The following is a 22,024-nucleotide window of genomic DNA, read 5'->3' on the forward strand; positions in this document are numbered from 1 at the left end:
AATTGGTACATCGGGGTTCATCGCGTAAAGCATTCATTTCAAGATCATGCATAGGGCGGCATATTGTAGTCATACAGGTCAGCAGCATGCTCCTAAGAGAGATTTTTAGGAAGGTCATGGTAGCATGATAATTACTAAATTTCTTGGTTGGTTTTCATTCCAAATATTACACATAAATATAATAATCATAGGCCATGAACCAGTTATACAAGTGGGCTAACACTAGCAACATTCACAACCACAACACCTTTAATTTGTAATTTTCTTCATTTAGTAAAAACAGACCAAAACCACCCCAGCCGAAAAACCAATATCCAATACAGCTTTGGATTCAAATGCATAACAAACCAATATATTCAGCTAACCTATCATGAATGCTTCCGAGTTCCAACAAACACCCCTTCATGTTTACAATGATGGTTTGATCATAGTGCAAAATTAAATAGTAACCATCAACCATCATAAACCAATGAGATCTATAAAAAAACATTTCAAACTCCATCCCAAAACCAATGGGATCTAACAAAGTTGTCTTATTTATCACTTTCTTTAAAACAAACAAAAGCCATTCATCCATCCCACTAATACTCTCCTTCAATCACATACATCTACCTTTAATGTTTTGATGTGTGTGATTAGATGCATTAGTATTGGTATCAAGTATCAAGTATCAAGTATCATCACCCTGTTAATCTATTTTTTATTGTTCTATCTCTCAGCCTACATCCAGCTTCAGTTATCATCTACCCAAAACAATACCAATACAATAAAACATCACGCTATGAATTCATAGCAACAAAATCTCAAAATCAACTGAAATTTCTCAACACAATCTAATCAAGATTGAAGGTAAAATGTATATATACTTCAATTCACTTCTTGCATACCATTTGGCCTTCAAGACAAATTCACCACCAACAAAATTACGCCTTTACCCTTGAAGATTCACCAACAACATTCTCCATTCTTGCATACCACTCCCCAATCCTCGTGTGCTCCACCATATCTTTACCTGATGTTAGATACCGAATAGGCCTCAGCACCCCAAACACCGCCAGGTCAGCCAAATTAGGCTTCAAGCCACCTGTCACAATCACAATAATAATAGATACAATCATTAATACTCATACAACAAAAGTGAGAGAGAGATAAAATAACAATATAATTAAGGGATCATATGAAATAGGTTTACCTAAAAAGTCCCTGCCATCAAGTGCATCAACCCAAGTTTCACAAGCTTCATATAAGGCTGTTCTTTCATCAGTGATATTATATTTTTTCTTGAGTTTCTTGGACACAAAGTACATAGCAGCAGCACCCGCGTATTTTACTGTGTATTTCTCAGTATAGCTGAAATTACCTGTTGGAAGAAAAATGGATACATTTTTTACTCAGAATATCAGTAATAATTATTTATTACAAAATATTGATAATCCTGGCTTACCATTGCTAGTGATATAGTTGAAGGATTCAAGAGCTTCAGAAGTGTTTCGGTATATATTTGGTGATAACATATGCACCAAATGATCATCAACCCACCTACATATACATTATACATATATTACATAAAATCTTGTCACAAAAACATTAAATGTTTTTAACATGATTATCGACATACCGACGCCATTTCTTTTCTTCTTCATCATCATTGACCACTGAAGTAGATTTCACAGGACTGAGCTTGGTTCTCATCTGATCAATAATGGCTGCAATAAAAAAAACAAAGACATCAATTTTTATCATGGGATGTAAAAAAGAAAAAGGGTTGCTTCTGAATGAAAGTAGTGAAGTTATAAAAAGAAAAGAAAAGAAAAGAGAATGATGAAGGAAGGAAGGAAAACCTGAAGAATCTTGTAGTGGTTGACCATCGACCATGAGTATAGGCACCTTCTTGTAATCAGACCATTTGATTTCTTTCTTGCTAAGTGGATTCACCTCCACAACTTTGTATGGCACATCATAGTAATCCAAAAATGCTGAAAAACCAACAAATAACAAAACTAAATATATCATAAACTGCTTAAACCAAGAGTAGTTAGGTAATTGTACTACATCAACTCCATAATAATTATTATTTGGAATAATATAACCACAATCAGCTTTCCCAAACTGATTATTACTGCAACTTCAAATACAAATAACCATTGTTAAAAAAAAAAATGCAATTTGGAGGCACTATGAGTTCCTTGTGATACCTTTTAGCATCATTAATTTAATGCTACTTCCACCTTCCAAAATCTAATGAAGGTCATCTTTAAACCATTTCTAAGGAAGTTTTAATCGGTATCTTTTGATGACATCTTAATATACAGCTGTGATTAGTTAGTTACCTCACAGCTGTGTTTGACTTTGAGTTATTGAGTAATTTGCTAAGCTCAGCAAATGTGCCTAGGGGTGTCACAAGTCACAACCTGTATTGGCATTAGTGCATTACCTACAATATAACCTTAGCTGATGCATAAGGGAAAAGAATCGGAGCATTTCTAATGCAGAAGGGGAATTGTAGGGGGATTTTATTCACACCCGAAATTTGCTATGATGCCCCTATTTGACATGACAGACGTTGACTATTTTAGCCAGTTATATTTATTTTACCAATTCGTGTTATATTTTCAATTCGCCCCTTTTAGTTTATTATAACTACTATCTATAACATTTATAATTGTCATTTTTATTTTAATGTAGATTGTATCGTTTCTTAATTTTGTATTTAATTACCGAAAATATAGAAATTAAAAATGTTACAGCAATAAATAAAAGAAAAAAGTTATAATATTAACAAGATTTTTTATATTATCAAAACAATTTTTTATTTGGTGGGTGAGTTTTTTTGTAAATCAACATAATAATAACAATAATTATTACTTCGTGTATTTAGTGGAATTATCTATTCTATTATATTAAACATATTCGTCATTTCTTGAAATTTAAGAGATAAAAAATATAACATTACGTACAATCATTTGATGCTAATCTCCTCAAAACGACTAATAATTAATCCTTACCAAAGATAACAAAAACCCATCATGGAAAAAAGACCATGAATTGCTTGTAATATTATTAATTTTACGTTATTTTAACATTAAAACAATCTTATATATTTCATGTTTTTATTTTTTTTAACATCTTAAAGACCACTTATATCTAACTTAAATTAAAAATATAAACATGTTATATTAAAAAAAAATATTACAACACTATAATTATCATACGAGATGAGATAAACAATCTTCTTTTTTCTTTGTTTCTATGAAACCCATTTTTTAGGAGGGAATTACTACTAATTGATTTTGTTATTGCATCCTCCTTAACAAAAGTTAATAATTAACTTTTTGAAAAACTCCAAAAAATATGTCGAGATTAGCTTTTTATGAAAAACTATAGAATGTGTTATATATATTATATAAGCTTTTATTTAAGAATAATGATGTAAACTTTTGTAAAAAAAAAATATTTCTTTAATGTTATTCTTATTTTGAGGTTGTAGATTTTATAAGGCCCAATAAAACCGTATGTTGACAAATAAGGCCCAATAAAACCAAAAATCACCAATTTAAGCCCATTAAACCGAAAATGACTCCATAAGTCTATCTTGTTTATCTTTATTGTCAAAAATGGCCTTTTTGTATTATTTCTTTGCTTTTCAAGTAACTTTAGCATGTTAAATCTTTTCAACATTATGTAGAGTTACTTCAAGTAATTTAGTTTACAAACATCACCGAGATTTGATAGGTATTTCGAGTTTTATGAAAGTTTAACATGCCTTCATGGCATAATCACAACATATAGCATGAAAAATACACAAATAAATGAATAATACTAAGATTAATCACAAAACTAGCTTGTATTCACCCCCAAAAGATAGTAAAACTCGAAAACTAGGGGATATGAAGCTCACCTTGGTGATGGATCGGTTTTGATGAAGAAGTGGAAGAGAATGGAGGTGTTTTCGGTCTCGGATGCACCTTTGAGTTGAGTTTTCGAATTCTAGAGGGTTCTAAGAGTATGATCATGAAAACATAGTGTTTATGAGGAATGATCTAGCAAAAAATGAAGTTATACATCTTGAATATGAAGTAACTTACCAAGTTTGCAAGCTTGAAGGCCTTCTTGAGCTAACCCACACACCCACGGTTTTAGAAGAGGGAGTTTTTCCTTTAAGGGGTGAAGAAGAAAATGAGGGTGGTGGAGGTGGGCTCTCAGCCGAGAATAAGAAGGAGAAGGGAATGAGTGATTAATGGGTAATACATTATGGCTAATATCTTGCTTAGATACATGAAGTGTAACTTGTATAGATACACAACATGTACTAGTGAGGTGTCAAGTATACATCTGCCCCTCATTAATTTTTTTTTATCAAAACCGAGAATTGGAGAGGGAATGAGAAGAAAAGACTCTTGGGCTAGGATTTGAATAGCAACCAAGATCATGTAGCCCAATAAGACATCTTTCGGCCCATTGGGGCTCAATAGGAGCTTACGGCCCAAAAGAGGTAAAAGCAATGGGTTTTCGACCCAATAAGATTAAATAAGTAGGTTTTTGGCCTATAAAGACAAAGTGAGTGATTTTCGGCCCAATAAGGTCCATGAAGAGTCTTATGGCCCAAAATACTATTGCTTAATGATTGTGGGTCCAATTAGAGCCCAAATGTGGATTCTTGGCCCAAAAGAACCAAGTTGTGGGTTCACTGGCCCATTAGGCCCAATAAGAGAATCCTGGTCCAATAAGAGTTTTGAACCGGAAAGTTAGGGTTACAACCCAAAGTTGAGTGAATGTAGTGCATTGAATTAGGTTTGGAGTTTGCACGAGTGAGTTTTGATTCGAATTGTCGTTGTTGAATTAATAACTTGTATAACATCATACTTAGAGTTACAAGATACACCAAAAGTGAATTACACATAGACAAAATTTCCTAGCCCTAAAATGCTAGTTGTGACAGTTGTTGATTTGTTACCTAAGCCTATTATAAATGATTTGAACTTACAATCTGGAGGTACATTTTTTTTATGTTATATACTATGTGTATTGATTCTAGAGAAGAATTGGAATAAAAAACAATATGTTAAATAAAGGAAAGCACATGTAAATTTGTTTATACATGGGATGCATAATTTATATTCAAAATAAATAATATAAATATATTCAAAAATAAAATAAATTAAAGATAATGTGTTATATATTTATTTTTACAATTTGTTTTTCTCACTTTAGTTTTTATTTCGTCACTAAAACGAAATAATATATGAACTTATAAAATTGAACAACATAAGAAAAATATACGAAAAATGAAAGTGTAAACAGGGATTTTGAAAAAGAAAATCCAAAATGAATTATTTCCAACAAAAAAAAAAAAAAAAAACATTATATATATATATATATATATATATATATATATATATATATATATATATATATATATATATATAAGTAAATAAAATCCATAAATATAATATTATTTATGATAAAGGTAGGAAAACAGAAAAAAGTATATAAACAAAGGACCAAAAATGTAATATTAAATATATTTCATGGTTTTAACTATTCTAGTAGGTAATCATTGTGGCAGTAACTTTGACTATAGGATCATAGGGTGCCTTTAACAACACCCGGAATTGTAGTTCATTCATCAGCAAGGAGTTATCAAGAAATTTATCTTAGTACACTACACTTATGAAAGAGAGTTGTTGGTCATTTGTACATGCGGTTCTGAAATTGAGTAAGTACATTTGGATCGACATTTTGTTATTAAAAGAGCTTAAAGTATCTTTTGGATAAATAAGCTATCAGCTTACTCCCTTTCAGCTGAAATGGTTATCTAAGCACACTTTTTGGATAACATATTCAAACTCCATACGGGTTTTCAGATCCAATAGTCTAAGTTAAAGACAACATATTCCTTAGCCCTTTTTGGAAAGACTTGTTGGCCCTTCATGGCATAGATTATAAATCATCCAATTCATATCACCCTCATACTGATGAACACTCAGAAGATGCGCATAAGAGATGAAGGATTCTTAACTCTTAAGATGGATGTGTTGCTCAAAAGTCAAAACCTTCCTATCAAAGCACACTCCATCCAAAGTTATCTCTGGCTAAAAACCCCCCAACTCATCTGCCATATCTTCCTAGTGAAATGAATGATTAACCAAATTGAGAACAAGGATCAACTCAAGTTGGCATCAACTTAAGGAGTGAGTCCTGATACATGTAAACTTGTTAATCTCTTATTTTTGTCGCTTCTATTAGTGTATGTATATGTATGATCCCTATATAAGCTTCTTATGTAACAAATCCAGGTGATGCCTCTCACAAATTATTTTAAAATGCAAGCAACTACGCAGGTCTGTGAATTGCTTATGAGGATGAAGAAAGTGATTTTTTTTCTCTCCATTAGCTAATTCTTCATCTTAGCTTTTATGTTTGATCTGGTTATTGATCCACCAATGAGATTTACCTTAACCACAAATCAGAGTGGGGCTGTAACAGCCATTTATCATTCTTTGAAGTATTAACCATCCAAATCATCATAAATAAGTTCAAACAAGCCTAAAAGTTTTCTAAAGCAGATATGAAAGATACCAAAGTAGTTATTAGGGCACGTTGGTATTAATTACAACATTCCCTCTTCGGGAACTTCTAGTCTGCGGTGTACTCGATGTAAATCTGGGTGATAGAATGAAAGTCTTACCTTTGACCTTGTTACAGAAAGGGCAAGATTCGTATTGGTAGAGAACGACCTCCTTCGGAACTAGATCAGGGCTGATGGGTTCCTTCGCATACGCCTCTTCTTCCACAAATAATGATGAAGCCCCAGCAGCGACGGACGCGGCAACACAGCCCAAGGACAGAAAAACTTTAGCAGCAGTCGAAGAATAACCGCCTGGGGACGTAGATCCCACGGATGAAGAAAACCACCGGCGAGAAGAGCCGGTATTGGCGGCGTAAAAGGATGCTGCCTGAAAGAGTTTGTTATATTCGTGGTGGTGTTCTGAGGAAGCAAGGATGGCCCGAGATAGGGAAGTAGAAGCGGCAGCGAGTGTAGAAACTCTTCTCATCGTTTCGGGTGGTTGGATATGAGGGAGGCGGCGTGTATTACGGTGGCCGGCGATAGGGGAAGTGAAATATTTGACGGGGGTTTAGAGCCCGTGGTGAGAATACGATGTACCTGGTAGATTCGCGACCATGTGTTGCATACGCATTAAAGGGGACCAACCTTTTTTTACATGTTTTAACTTTTAAAATGTTATTAAATTTTCAAAAAAGAAAAAGGTTCATAAAATTACAACGAGCCATAAGGAAAACGCTCACCCATTTATTAAAATAAATAGAAATAAATGTTATTATATATATATATATATATATATATATATATATATATATATATATATATATATATATATATATATATATATATATATGAAACGGCCTAATTTTGTGAGACCGTGAGTCGCATTTTTTTTTAGTTAATTCAAGTTCCGAAAATAATATTTAAAAAAAGATTTTTGGATTTTTCCATTTATTTTGCATTTTAAAATTATTTTTTAGAATATGTACAGTGTAATATTCTATTAGAATATTTCACGTATTTTTCAAAAAAAATGGATTTTTTTTAGTTAATTCAAGTTCCGAAAATAATATTTAAAAAAAGAATTTTTAGATTTTTCCATTTATTTTGCATTTTAAAATTATTTTTTAGAATATGTCAGTATAATATTCTATTAGAATATTTCACGTATTTTTCAAAAAAAAAACGGGATTTTTTTTTATTTTTTTTAGTTAATTCAAGTTCCAAAAATAATATTTAAAAAAAAAATTTTGGATTTTTCCATTTATTTTGCATTTTAAAATTATTTTTAGATTTGGTCTCACGGTCTCACAAAATTAGAATGGTCTCAAATGAACCTGAACCTATATATATATATATATATATATATATATATATATATATATATATATATATATATATATATATATATATATATATATATATATAATTTGCCACGTGTCCCTTCAAAAACACTCATTTCTTCCAAAGTTAAATACTATTTTTGCCCCTATTTTCTTTCAGCTTCTATTCAATAAAATCACATCATCTCCTTTCCTCTCCTGTCTTAATAAAAGAGTGGTAATTTGCCATGTGGCTTCTCCTCCTGCTCCATTATTTCAATGTGGATTTCCAAAAATTCCCTTGATGCTTTACCCCTTCTAAATATCTTTGGCAATCACCGTCTCTCTTCTTCTTTCTAACCCTAATCCATCAACCACACCTCACCCATCAGAAGGTATTTCCTTTTTGTCATCGCTTTCATCATCTTGAAAGATTTTGGGTTTTAACGTTTTATTCTTTCTGGGTCTTTTTTGTTTATTTGGGTTTTATGTTTGAGGTTTGTAGATCTTTTTGTGTATTCAGGTTCTGGTGTTTCACTCAGTAGATTAATCCTTCAACGGAATTGAACCCCTAGACTTAAACCCTAATAAGTTGCAAAACCCAAAATAATAATACAAATGTCGTTGTTTTTGAAACCCATGGTAGCATTCATAGTTATCTTCAGGTGTTCGATGATTAAATTTTAAATACCCAAATCCCTAGGTTTAATCCTCCTAAGAGAACGATCAAACCCTAAATCGAAAACCTACATTTTTTTTTCTTCAATTGCCAGTTGTCGATTTGCAGGTATTGTCACCTCCTGACTCCTTCAACCTCTCATCCTATTCTTTTTTCTATAATATTAGTTGTGTTTACAGGTCCTAAAATTGGATTGTACAGAAGCCTTAAATCTAGATGATCGATAATTCAATATATTAAAGTAGGAAGGGTGAAATTGAGAGGTTGGATTCTTGATTAAAACTGGTTCTTTTTTGTTCTTGCTTCTGAAACATGGTTGATATAAAGATTTTCTATATATAATTTGTATGTCATTACAACAAAGGATTTAGTTTCTACAACAAATAATTTAGTTTCTTCAATAAGGAAAATTTAACAGTAATCTATCTTAAATACATTTTGGACAACTTTTGAGTTGTTCTCTTTTAGCTATTTATTTCGATTTTACCAATTAACACACGTGTAATAAAACATAATTAAATTGACTTATTCACAACCAAGACTCCATTATCTTAAATCAATGATATGATGATATGAATAGTTTTATAGTTTTAACAACCATAAAAGTGTTTTCTATGATCACAAATTTTCCGTTTTTATACAATTGTTTTTATAAGCCATATGAAATGAAAGTATAAGCTAATAAAACAGCATGTGGTCAATCCCCCATATATAAGTGTGTATGTGTGTTTGTTGCTACACAAACTAAGGCAATTGTAGGTGGTTGGGAAGTGATTGTGTAAATTTGTTTTTTACAACATGAAAGTAACAAATATTTAGCATTTGTTGAAATTTATGTGTTTTGTAGATAAGATATCAAACTAGGATAATGTTGTCTTGGCTTATGAGCCAGTTTGGGCGATTGGAATGAGAAAGGTTGCCACCCTAGGTCAAGCTTAAGAAGTAAGTTAACTGCATGTGTTTGTATGTGTGAAATAGGTTTAAGAGGGCATTTATGTCTTTTGCCCAAATGAGATATTGAGTGTCTTATTCAACTCACAATTGCTCAACCAAATAATTTTGTTTCAGTCGTTGTTACGAGCTAACAAAGAATACAGGGATATAATATGTGGTATACCAAATTCAGATGTTTGTGTCACTGATAAGAAAAAACTTTAAGCAAAAAAGAAAAACGAATTTGCTATAGGATCACCTAAAAACCGAGTCAAGGTTATGGTCAAAAGATGTATTCAAGAATTCTAATCAATTAGAAAGTCCTCGAAAGACCGAAATGAACATTGTTTCTGAATGTCTAAAATCTTTACTTAAATTAATGACGATTTGATTGTATTCAAACTAAAACAATGATAAGCCAGTTTAATTTGATTTTATTCAAACTAAAACAAGGACAAACCAATTAACATATTAGGTTCAATAGTTAGTCGTCCATTATTAGCTTGTAAATGTATGCATTGGCACTATTGTTAGTAATTAAAAAAAATCATTACAAAAACAGTTAACTATTATAATAATTATTTTTACACAGCTACATTTTAAATTTGACACATAATAATAGCAAAATTCTAAAAAAAAAAATAGAAATTTTTTACTCGTGGTTCCCACAGGTTGTAACCTAATATACATATATATATATATATATATATATATATGTGTGTGTGTGTGTGTGTGTGTGTGTGTGTGTGTTCAAATGTGAACATTTCTTAATTTGAGAACATTTGAGAACAATTCAAACATATAAAAATGCCCAACTACATCCAAACCCACTTGCTCTACTCGAAGTCCCTTTCTCTCGTTTGAAGCGAAATTCTCTCACTGGTTTCTTATATGGTTTCCGATCTAGTTTCACTGACCGCCGCTACTACTAGATCCGAACGTTGCTTACCCTACTTCACCACCACTCGTTCACACGTCGGAAACCAGCTCCTTCTCATTTTCAGCGGTCACCAGATTTGGTTTCACGGGAACTAGATCTGGAGTAGAAGACAACTACATCTGATTCCCAATCTGGTTTCAAATGCCACCGCCTAGAGGTTTTTCAGTCTACTTTTACCAACCATCGTCGAAGTACATATGAGACAGCAACGCTTTGCTATGATCTCTCCACCACTTCTCACCGCTGATTTTGTCTGAATCAAACCTCCGGTGAGCCTCAATTGTGCCATTTTGGGCATAATCGTTTGTTGTCTATAGAGTTTCGAACTATTTCCAGTTACTGTTACCTGAAGCTTTACTTGAATAACTATTTGCAACTTATGGTGCCAGAGAAACAACATGTTGAAAGTGTCTGAAACCTTATCCCTAACTATGGCTTTGAGATCAAAACTTAGGTTGGAAGAATCTATATATAGGTTAGATTGTGAGGATGATGCGTAGGTGTAACATCCCAAGTTCGAAAGAAAGAAGTTGAAGGGTGCTAAGTGAAAATAAAGTAAGGGACTCGGCGAGTAGGTCTCTTGACTCGCCGAGTCGAAGCGGGTGCCCGGCACAGGGTTAAGTGGCCTGACTCGGCGAGTCGGTGGCTGGACTCGACGAGTCAGTGTTGGTCGAGGAAAAAAAACCCTAATCTTCGGGGTTGCACCCTATTTTAAGGACTTAATGTCCTCCCTCAGCTCCCTTAGCCCCTTTTGAGATCCAGAAGCCCTAATTTCGTTTGTGAGAAGACTTGGAAGCAAATTGGTGTGATTTGTGAAGGGATCTTGAAGATCAAGAAGCTTGGATCAAGGAGACTTGAAGAGATCCGAATTATACTTCAGTGGGAGGTCATTTTGGAGGTAAGGAATCGTTATCCTTGGCCTTCTCCTTTCTAGTTCCATTTTCATGAAGTTTTAGGGTTTGGTTGGAGAAATATTGATGAGATCTTGAAGCATGAGTTAGATATGGAGTTGAAACTCGAGATCTGAGTTCTATATGGGTCATTGATGCAGAAAGCCTTTCTAGTTGTTATGCAAATGCCTTTCCCCAAGAGTTAAGTCTATTTCTAGCTTGGTTTTTGGTATTATGGGGCAAGAAGAACGTAAAGGTAGCAACTTTATGTTGCTAATGGACCTTAGAGACCCAGATCAATTTTTTGGAGCAAAGGAGTAGCTCTGTGATTCGAGATTATGAGAATGCACGTATGGACTCGGCGAGTCTGGGAGATGACTCAACGAGTCGGGCTAGATATCAGACTTTGAGTCGCATAGTAAGTCGACGAGTCGCATGGGTGACTCGGCGAGTCTTATGATGATGAGCTTGGACTCGACGAGTTGGAAGAACAACTCGGCGAGGCTATTGAAGATTGTCGTGGACTCGACGAGTTTGTTCTTGGACTCGGCGAGTCTGGTCGCAAAACCCAGTCACTTTTAGGTTAAAGCTTTTGATTAGTGAGTCGGTAGACGACTCGGTGAGTTGGTTAGGATGGGACTCGGAGATCGTTGGACTCAGCGAGTCTTGGGACGACTCGGTGAGTTAAGTTGTGATATCAGAGTTTTCTGGGTGTGGGAACTCGGCAAGTCGACAGGGTGACTCGGCGAGTAGAAGTCAACCAGGAAGGTTGAATTTATCCGAGGACTTTGACTTTGACCGATAGATGACCGGTTTGACTTCCAAGAGTATTTTGGTAATTTTGGGTATTTATAAAATTGGTCCTTTGGTAGTGTTCGGTGGTGAAGATCGTGTCGGTGGCTAGAGCAGCTTGGTCTTATCTTTCCAGTCGGCAATTGCAGGTGAGTTATCCTCACTATACTGACAGGGTCTACGACACCAAGGCCGGCCCTTTATCGGATAGAAATCTGGGTATTGTTTGTTATGTTATTGCTTTGCTAGATCTGCATCATGGTATTTAGGATGGTGTTATGTTAGTGACCTGGTTAAGGTCAGTACCCGTTATATAGGGTAATGCTATGCTAGTGACCGGTTAGGTCGGAATCCTTGTTAGGATGTTGATATGCTATGTGATCTGTTAGACTGTTTGTCTGGTTAAGGATTGTTATGTGATTAATTGGTTTATGTGCACATGGTTGTTTGACGGGGGTTGGGTTGAGGCGGGTCCTGCTTTGTGCTGCAAGCTAACATACCCAAGGCGGACCAGATATCCCGAAGGCCCAGCGAGCGGTCCGGATAGGCTGAAGGCCCCAAGAGGGCGGACCAGACGTACCGAGGCTCGGAGAGTGGACCAGGCCGACTGAAGGCCCGGTGCGGGGGGACCAGTCATACTCTAGACTCAGAGAGTGGACCAGGTGGATTGAAGGCCCAGTACGGGCGGACCAATCACACTGTAGACTCGATGTACATGGCTAGACTCGGAGGGTGGACCAGATGAACTGAAGGCTCGGTACGGGCGGACCAGGCACACAGTAGACCCGATGTGCATGGTTGTTCTATTTGTGATATGTTATGAGTATGTTTATGTGTGGTTGGTATTTTGGGGGTGACTCACTAAGCTTTCGGGCTTACAGTTTCAGTGTATTGTTTCAGGTACTTCAGGAGATCGTGGCAAGGCGAAGGCGTGATCGTACCGCTCCTCATTTTTATGTTGATGTTTATGGGATACTCTGATAATAAACTAATTGAAAACCTTTTTGTAAATAATTAATGGATTTGGGTTGTTTTTGAAAAGTTTAAATTGGTTGGAAAACTTTGGTTGTTACAAGTTGGTATCAGAGCCTTGGTTTGAGTGAATTGGAGGAACATTCGTGTGAATCCAGTCTCAAATCAAGGAAGGATTTTCAAAATGGTTTTCAAAAGGTTTTTCGAAATAAGTAAAAGAGGGTGTAGAGGGTACGATCAGCCAGAGCCAATAAGTAGACCCCAAAATACCATACAAGTTATTTGATTATGTGATATGTTAGAACAACATGTTAGTACTAGGCTAGGGATCTTCAGGAATTGCATGATTATGTGATGCCTACTAGCCTAGGGTTTTCCTTATATGAGATATTCAGCTTTCCTCTAAGAGTGAGGATTGAGCGCTCGCCGTGTGTATGTATATGGTTAGGGTGTTGTGGTGATACTTGAGACAAATATGGATAGGTGTGGAAGGTAGTATGGGCCCGTACTACTGAAAGCACAGGACCTATACGTGTATCAAGGAAGTCACAACTCTCTAGGGTATCAGTTATGAGATAGTTCCCCGGGCGGGTATGTGATATGTCTAAGGGTCTTGTTGGTGTATTGCAGTATGGCGATTACGAGACGTTTCAAGGCAGGATCCGGTTCGGGATCGGGATCAGGAGAGGGTGGTCAGGATGGACCAGTACCACTCGAGGTCATTGGTCAGATGAGTACGGATGAGTTGGATGCCAGGATTTGTGAGATCCTGCATGATGAGGTTGCTGCTATGTTCCAGGCTGAGTTGTCGGAGATGTTTGGGTCGATCAAGACCGCCATGGTTGAGTACTTTGATGAGCGATATGCAACTCTTACGGAGACGGCTGTCGCGGTAGCTACAACGGCTGTAGCAGCGGTAGGGGGAGGAAGCGGTCGAGGTTTTCAGTATCGAGACTTCGATAATACAAAGCCCCCTACTTTCGATGGAGTTCAGGATTCAATTGTTGCTATGAGATGGTTGTCAGATGTGGAGGGTTGCTTCTTCATGTGTTCATGCCCTGCGGATCAGAGGGTGAGATGTGCTCTGAACCTTTTGAGGCTCGGGGCGAAGGATTGGTAGAGGTTGACTACAGGGTCTTATTCGGTTGCGCAGCGGGCTGTGGTTACTTGGGATCGGTTCCGGGAGATGTTCAGCACTCGTTATGTTCCATGGGTTGAGAGAGAGAGAGAGAGATATTGGCTCAGGAGTTCCTGGAGCTGAAGCAGGCTTCAGAGTCGGTGACGGAGATCACCAGGATGTTCACTGAGAGGGCGATGTTTTTCATGGAGTTTGCTTCGGAGCAGGCTCAGATGTCCCGATATCTGAGTATGCTCAAGAGGGACATCAGGCAGTTTGTACCCACGCAGAGGTGTGATACCTTGTTAAAGCTGCAGGAGGCCGCCAGGCGGCGAGAGTTAGAGATGGAGTTGCAGTTATGAGAGCAGAGGCAGGCCCCGGTGCAGTCACAGCCGGCACTGAAACGATTCAAAACTGTTGACTCTAGGGTTGGAGGTCAGAGCAGCCGCACTTGTGAGAAGTGTGGGAAGGGTGGTGTGTGTCGCAAGTGTGGGAAAGAGGGGCATTATGCGAGGGATTGCCGTCATTCGGTCCCGACTCAGGATATGAGGATTAGTTATCATTGTCATCAGGTTGGACACTTGAGGGCCAACTGTCCGCAGCTTGCTGCAAGACCGGTGCAGGCTCCAACACCGGCCACTTTGAGGATTACGGGTGGAGGTTAGGGTGGAGCGGAGCCTCCGAGGGCTCAGGGACGCGCTTTCCAGCTTACAGCAGAGGAGGTCAGGGCAGAGCCGGATGCAGCTATGGGTATGTTTCCATTTTGATGTCTTGTTATCTTGTTGATTATGTGGTATTATAGATCTGTTCGCCTTTTGCGCATGATTCATAGTATGTTTGGGGATCTTAGTAGTTAGGAGTTATAGTTGGTTAGCGTTCAGAAGGATTCTTGGTCGAAAGGTAAGGTATATGATATCGTTGCTTGGAATAGCAATGACTTTGTGAGAAGTGTCTAGTTGAGATTCGAATTTCCCTGTAGTTCGGGATGTACGGTGTCAGGAGAGTAACCTGTGGAGGTTGCTCACTCCGAAGGGATTTGGTTCCTGGAGTAGAGGGGGAAACTTTATCAAGTATGTCGGTTTGTCAGCGGAAGTTAGTAGTGGGTACACTAAGTGGGGAGAATTGGAAAATTCTCCGGCGAAACAGCAAGCATCCAGGGTTGGTTAGCTGTTTGGATTTATTGGTGTTGATTAGCCGAGAGTGTGGCATGATTGGAGCGAGGGATAGACAAGTGGGGCAGGGAACAAACCATGGTTTCAGGGAAGGTAGTTGGTCGATGTGAGGCATGGGTTTGGGCCACGGAAAGGATTCCGGGAACGGAATGGGAGTTCAGAACCCCTAGAGGGCTAGAACAGACTGCATGGGAGAGACTCCCGGGAAGAATGATGTGCATCGGTTTTGAGCGGTCCGGATAGACTGAAGGCTGGGAGGCGTACCAGTCCGGCCGAAGGCTCGAGGAACGGTCCAGACAGGATGAAGGCCCAGGAGGGCGGTCCAGACATGCTGAAGGTTCTTAGAGTGGACCAGATAGGCTGAAGGCCTGGTAAGGCGGTCCAGTCATGCTGAAGACTCGGTATGTGTTAGTGGATCTGTATGCGGAGAATGAGTGAAAATGTCGCCATGCAATAGTAATCAATATGGTCTGGCCCCCAAGTATTGATCATGACGATGGAGTTGGCTGGAGGCCGTGCGTGGGCCTTGTTAGTTATGTGATCAGATTCGGAGTATATGGGAGTTCGAGAATAGCAATTGCTCTACATGGATAGTGTAGAGTGGAGTTAGCTCAGTGGCACTTATAGGTACGGTAAGGGTTGTTGAGTAGACTTCCTGGAAATGAAAGGTATGTAGCTCCGGAAAGAGTATGGGTCCTCTGAAAGGGAGGCAGCAGAGTAAATGGATGATCGAAAGTGCTTCAGTTGCTGGTAGTAAGCATTGGGATTGTACCAGATATATGGAAACACATACGGGTTGGATGCCCGTTGAGGTTATGGCAATGTTGGATGATGCGCAGGGATGTTTCCAATCTCCTTGGAAGAGGAGGAGGATAGTGGTTCCAGAGTGGAGATTTGGACAGAGGAAGGTGAGACAGCAAGTTAACAGACTCGGGAGTAGGGTTAATTATGATTTATTAATATATTATGAGAAGAATATATTAAAGGAGAAATCATATTGTTTAATTAATATTGGTCAAGAATTAATTGAGAATTAATTTTGTGGTAAAAAAAAGATTAATTAAACTTAGGGATTGGAATTGTAATTATAAGATAATTGAATTTGGGCTATGGATCACCTTGAAATATAGGTTGGACGAATTCTATGGGAAGCCCATAAGGAATTTGTCCAACGGATGTTCTAAAAGGAGTCTATGGGCTGCTTAGGGCTTAAGCAGTCAGATTAGAGTTTCCTAGTTGAAAACCCTAATGGCCTAACTATATAAGGACCCCTGAGGCCCCAAAAACGTGGTGAATGAATCCTTTATGGTTTCTGGACGTTTTTTAGCCTGTCCTTCTCCTCCTTATTCATCATTATTGCTTATGGTGTTTGTGACTCAATTAGAGGTGCAACACTCGAGGCACTAAGCTTTCAGAAGCCAATTACAAGAAGGAATAGATTGTTATTGCTACATAACAATAAAAGGTAAGATCTAAACCCTATATTATGATAATATTGATTATTGTATGCTAGTAAATTAGGTTTTATTGATTTGGTATTCAATGTTGTATGTTTAATTAGAAAACCTAGATCAAAGCAATTAGGGTTGCATTAACACCATAGGAATGATATTATGATCAAAACCCAACAGTGTGATTATATGTATTTAAATCACATGTAATTTATGTAACTAGATACATATAATCACATATTATTTATATGATTATATGAATTTAATCACATATGGTGGTGGTGGTGGTTGTAGTAATGGGTGGTGGTGGTGGTGGAGATGGTGGTGATAAGGATGTATAGTGGTGGTGGTGGTGGAGGTAAGGTAGGTGGTAGTGATGAGTGATGAATGGTGGTGGTGGTGGGTGGTAGGTGATGGGGGTCGTGGGTGATAATTGGTTAGGTGGTGATGGTTGGTGAAGGAAGGTATGTAGTAGTGGTGGTGAATGGTGGTAGGGTGGTTGGTGGTGATTTGTGGGTGATGGTTGTGTGGTAGATGGTGGAGTTGTTGATGGGTGGATGGTGATATTGTCATATTTATACTTATTTTTAGGCAGTATTTAAGTACATTTTTATTAATAAATTGATAATATGTTCAGAATAATGATACTTACGAGTTTAAATTGTTATTTTCAGTCAATACAAAGGATTTTCGAAGAGAGGGACCAAAGGTGACAAAATGGGGAACATGGGAGGCTTGGAAGACAAGAAAATAATAAATTCACGAAAAGAGCTCAATTCATGACGTGGCGATGAAGCCCACGACGTGGCATGGGTGTTCCAGAAGATAAACATCGCGACACGGAGGATTTCCTTGAAGGATACGGATTACTTAAAGCCCACGACGTGGCGCGGGTTTTTGAGGATTATATAAGTCCTCCTGATTATTACGAGAAGGGAAGCTTTTGGCAGAAGAAAAAGAATTCCAGGAGACGATTCAGAGCGAAAGAAAGGTTCTGGAAGAGGGTTTTCAACACCAAAAGAAGTAAAGGTTTATTTTTAGTTAAATAAGAACATGTCTTTCATTAGTTTTAGCTGTGTTAGTTTAATTACTATGATGAGCAGCTGAATCTAGCTACTCTTGTTTAGCTAGATGAAGCTTTAAACTTATGAATAGTTATATGATTATGGATTGAACTTAGTTGGTAAAAATTTGCTTGTGTTTGATTTGTATAACCTGGCATGTTATTATTTGTTTACCTAATTGCTTGATTGCATGTTTTGTGTAGCTTAGTGACCATTAAACTGCATGAACCTGTTTACCTAATAATTTAGTGAACATTGAATTGTTAGAGCTAGGATTGACCAATCTTAGTTAGTAATTAGAATAAATAAAGTTTACCTGTGCTAGAGAACGTGAATTGTGATCATAATTGCGTTTATACAACAAATCTTACATAGCATATTTACATTCATAATTAGTTATGTGTTTAATTATGTGTGAACATACATGGTTTGACATGAATTAGTTAGTTATTGGTAAGATAGAACTAAATTACTAATACAACTAAAAACCAACTTAATAATCCGTAATCATTAGCTAGCCATAAGGGAGAAGTGGATTCAAAACTAAACAAGAGTGTGTTTTTATTTATTGAATTTGATTTAAGTTCATCTGATCTTGTAAAACCAGATAAAAAACCATTATTAAACTTGTTAATAAATTAGGTCAATTTAATAGTAAGTAAATTAAATAGAACACCGTTCCCTGTGATCGACACCCGACTTACCCAAACTATACTGTAATCTGACTAGGTACACTGCCTATAAGTGCATAGATAGTCTAAGTTTGTTAGGTTATAAATATTAAAATTAGTGGGTACTTTTGTGCACATCAAGTTTTTGGCGCCGTTGCCGGGGAATGACTTAGTTTTTAGCTTATTTATTTGCATTAATTTGATCGATCCTTCTTGTGGAGTAAAAACCCACAAAAAGTTAATTTTTCAGCAAAATAATTTTTTCTGTCATTCACAGAGTCCACGACGTGGCACTCCTCTGGCCACGACGTGGACAGTTAAAAATTAGATTTTCAGTTTGAGTTTAGTTTTTCTTATTTTAGTCCAGTTTCACGTTTTTAGTTTAGCAAGTTGCAGGAGTTCATGACCAGAAGCTCAACCACACACTTGGTGCCACCACTGGAAGACCCCGAGTCTGCACTTCACAAGAAAAAGACGCCCTTGTAAGAATTAAAGTCAGCCTTTTCTAGGAAGTCGGGAAAGAAGACAGGAGAGTCAAGTTCATCAGCAAAACACAAGAGCAATCTTGAGCATTTGGATCATACACCCATGCAAACCGAGTCCGAATACGATATCGAGCCAGAATTAAAGAAGAGAACACACAAGTGAAACTGAGAACGAGCCAAGGAACGAGATGGCAGCAATTGAAGAAATGTCCATGGGAGCATACAAGAAGCGGATCCGAGAAGATATGGGTCCCGGTTTAGTACAACTCGCAATACCTGCCACTGCCACCTTCGAGCTGAAGGGACACATATTGACTGCGCTGAAGGACATCCCATTTTTCGAGAAAGACCATGAGGATGCTTTTAAGCATCTAGATGAAGTCAACGACATTGCAGATTACTTCAATGTCCCAAATATCAACAGGAACACAGTCTTGCTTATGATGCTTCCCATCACTTTCAAAGGAGCTGCTAAGGAGTGGTTAAAAGCACTCCCACCAGGTACAATCACCACTTGGGCTCAAATGCGTGAGCAATTCCTGGACCAGTTTTGCCCGCCATCCAAGATAGCCAAACTCAAGAAGGCAATAGCCAACTTTGAGCAACAGCCGAGGGAGTCACTATACGAAGCATGGGAGCGGTACAAGGGCTTACTCAGAAATTGCCCGCAACATGACCTAAATGTGCAGCAAGAGATGTCAATCTTTTATGATGGGGTCAGTGTGATGACAAGACAACTCCTTGATTCTCAAGGACCGTTGACAAAGAAAAATCCAAGGGAGGTCAATGAGCTAATTGAAGAATTCACGAAACACTCCTGCGAATACCATAACCTGAGGCAAGATGGAAGCAAAGGCGGTGGAGGAGCCCAAACTGAAAAAATTGCAGCTGTCATGGCCATGCTGAATAACATGGATCGCAGGATAACACAAATGGACCAGTCGATACATGCCATAAGAGTGGGGTGCGAGCGATGCAGTGGTCCACACTTGACCAAGGACTGCAACGTGGATGAGTTTGGGAACAGAAAAGCCCAAGTGTGCTACTCTAGTGGGGATAAGTTTGATGAGGACTGGAGGAAACCGAAGAAGGAGTGGCTGCCATATGAAGAGTATAAGAAGCAAAAAGAAGAGAAGTATAAGCAGACAGGTCGAGGCCTTTATCAAAAGGAGCAACCACCAACCGAGAAGAAACCCGACCTAGAGACCATTTTGATGACGTTTATGGAGGCTTCGGAAAAAAGACACGATGCCACGGATTCCGCTATCATGGAACAACAAACATTGATAAAGAACCAGCAAGCCTCCATCCATAACCTTGAAGTACAATTTGGTCAACTAGCCACTTTAGTTCATGAAAAATTGTCCTCGAAGAATCCCGAAGTAAAAGCCCAATCTCACGTAATGGCCATCGATACTGAAGAAGATACAATATCTGAGTTCCTGGAGGTGTTGGAAGAAGAACTGCAACAGCCCAAGAAATTAAGGATCGAAAATGGAGAAAGTGTTGAACCAAGCTCGCCACGACGTGGCACTCCTCTGGCCACGACGTGGCACAAGTCTGAGCAAAAATCCTTTGAGCCTATTCCAGCTTATCATCCATCTATGCCATTTCCCACCCGCGCAGCACTTAGTCAACTGGAGAAGGAACATTTAGAGTTGGTGAAGCATGTGAAAGGGATTCCAATTAATACTCCCTTTGTTGAGTCCTTATCCAAAGCTCCCGAGAACCAGAAATTACTGCAAGACTTGATAGATACACGAAGGCAATTAAAGAAGCAGTCTACAGTGATTCTAGGTGAACAAACTTCAAAAGTTGTGTTGGGAGAAACACCAGAAAAGATGGGGGATCCTGGACGCCTCACTCTTCCATGCGAGTTTGGGAATAAAATGAAGGTTAATGCTTCAGCCGATTCCGGGGCTAGCATTAATCTAATGCCTTTTTCATTTTATCAAAAGTTGGAGATTCAGAAGATAAAGGCTACAAAAATGAAGATTCACATGGCGAACCGTTCGGTGACACAACCCCGAGGCATAGTGGAGGATATTTTGGTGAAAATTGGAAAATTTGTTTTTCCAATAGACTTTGTAGTCTTAGACATGAAAGAAGATCCGGATGTTCCGATAATCCTTGGTCGGCCATTGCTTAACACTGATGGTGCCCTTGTTGATATCCGCGAGTCTAAGCTAACTTTGAGGGTTGGAGATGAACAAGAAGTCTTTGGGATAAAGGATGACTTTCAAGAAGATAAAGAAGAGGTGTTCACAATTAATGAAGAGAATGAACTAGAAGAACTGGAAAAGCTTATGGAAGAAGAGATAAAGGCAGTTCATCAAGTCAAAAGGACAAAACCAAGGGCATCTGTTTCATATTTGATTGAAGTCATAGCTTACAAGAGCCCGCCTTCTTGGGTGAGCAAAGAGGACGAGGAAATGACAAGTGATGAAGAGGAAGTCACTTCAAAAGTAACAAGGTCGGTAGTGAAAGAAGAGGAGAATGTTATGGAGTGCAAGGAACAAACAAAGGGCACGAAATGCAAGCTTGAAGAAGATGGAAAAGCTAAAAAGGAAAATTCAAAGAAGGCGTATAAAAGGAGAGTTCAAGCTTATAAACGGCGGTTCAAGGAACAAAAGATCCTGGTGGTAGACTCTTCCGAAGATTCAACGTAGAAGGCACGGAGTCCAGCTCAAGACTCCAAGAAAAAGAAGCGCTTCTCGGGAGGCAACCCGAGTTTGGTTTGCATTTTCTTTTTAAAATTTTCTTTTCTTTCTTTTCTTTTTAATTAGGAAAGACATCGATTCATCATCTAAAAAAACCGATAATTAGTATAGAATTAGCTGTAGGGAACTTTAAATAATGAATGATATGCAAAGTAATTAGTTAATATGATAAACATTATTAAAAATTTTGCATCTGGCAGTTTCCACGATGTGGGCATAGCCCAGCCACGTCGTGGGTTAAAATGGAATGC

General features: G+C 37.9%; 1 protein-coding gene and 1 non-coding gene across 2 annotated transcripts; both read right to left on the reverse strand.

The window, feature by feature from the left end:
- Nucleotides 1-497: 497 nt before the first annotated feature.
- LOC111917703 (uncharacterized) lies at nt 498-7,210 on the reverse strand. Its single transcript, XM_023913374.3, has 6 exons — nt 6,689-7,210; nt 1,842-1,976; nt 1,619-1,706; nt 1,445-1,539; nt 1,193-1,360; nt 498-1,084 (listed from the first exon to the last, which is right to left on the reverse strand). The coding sequence occupies exons 1-6, from the start codon at nt 7,053-7,055 to the stop codon at nt 924-926; spliced, it is 1,014 nt and encodes a 337-aa protein (XP_023769142.1). The 5' UTR covers nt 7,056-7,210; the 3' UTR covers nt 498-923.
- A 12,415-nt stretch (nt 7,211-19,625) lies between these two features.
- Nucleotides 19,626-19,732, reverse strand: LOC111917704 (small nucleolar RNA R71). Its single transcript, XR_002858981.2, has one exon. It is a non-coding gene; the product is annotated as a small nucleolar RNA R71 (small nucleolar RNA).
- Nucleotides 19,733-22,024: the final 2,292 nt, after the last annotated feature.

The sequence above is a fragment of the Lactuca sativa genome, chromosome 8 (genome assembly GCF_002870075.4).
Source record: "Lactuca sativa cultivar Salinas chromosome 8, Lsat_Salinas_v11, whole genome shotgun sequence".
NCBI lineage: Eukaryota > Viridiplantae > Streptophyta > Magnoliopsida > Asterales > Asteraceae > Lactuca > Lactuca sativa.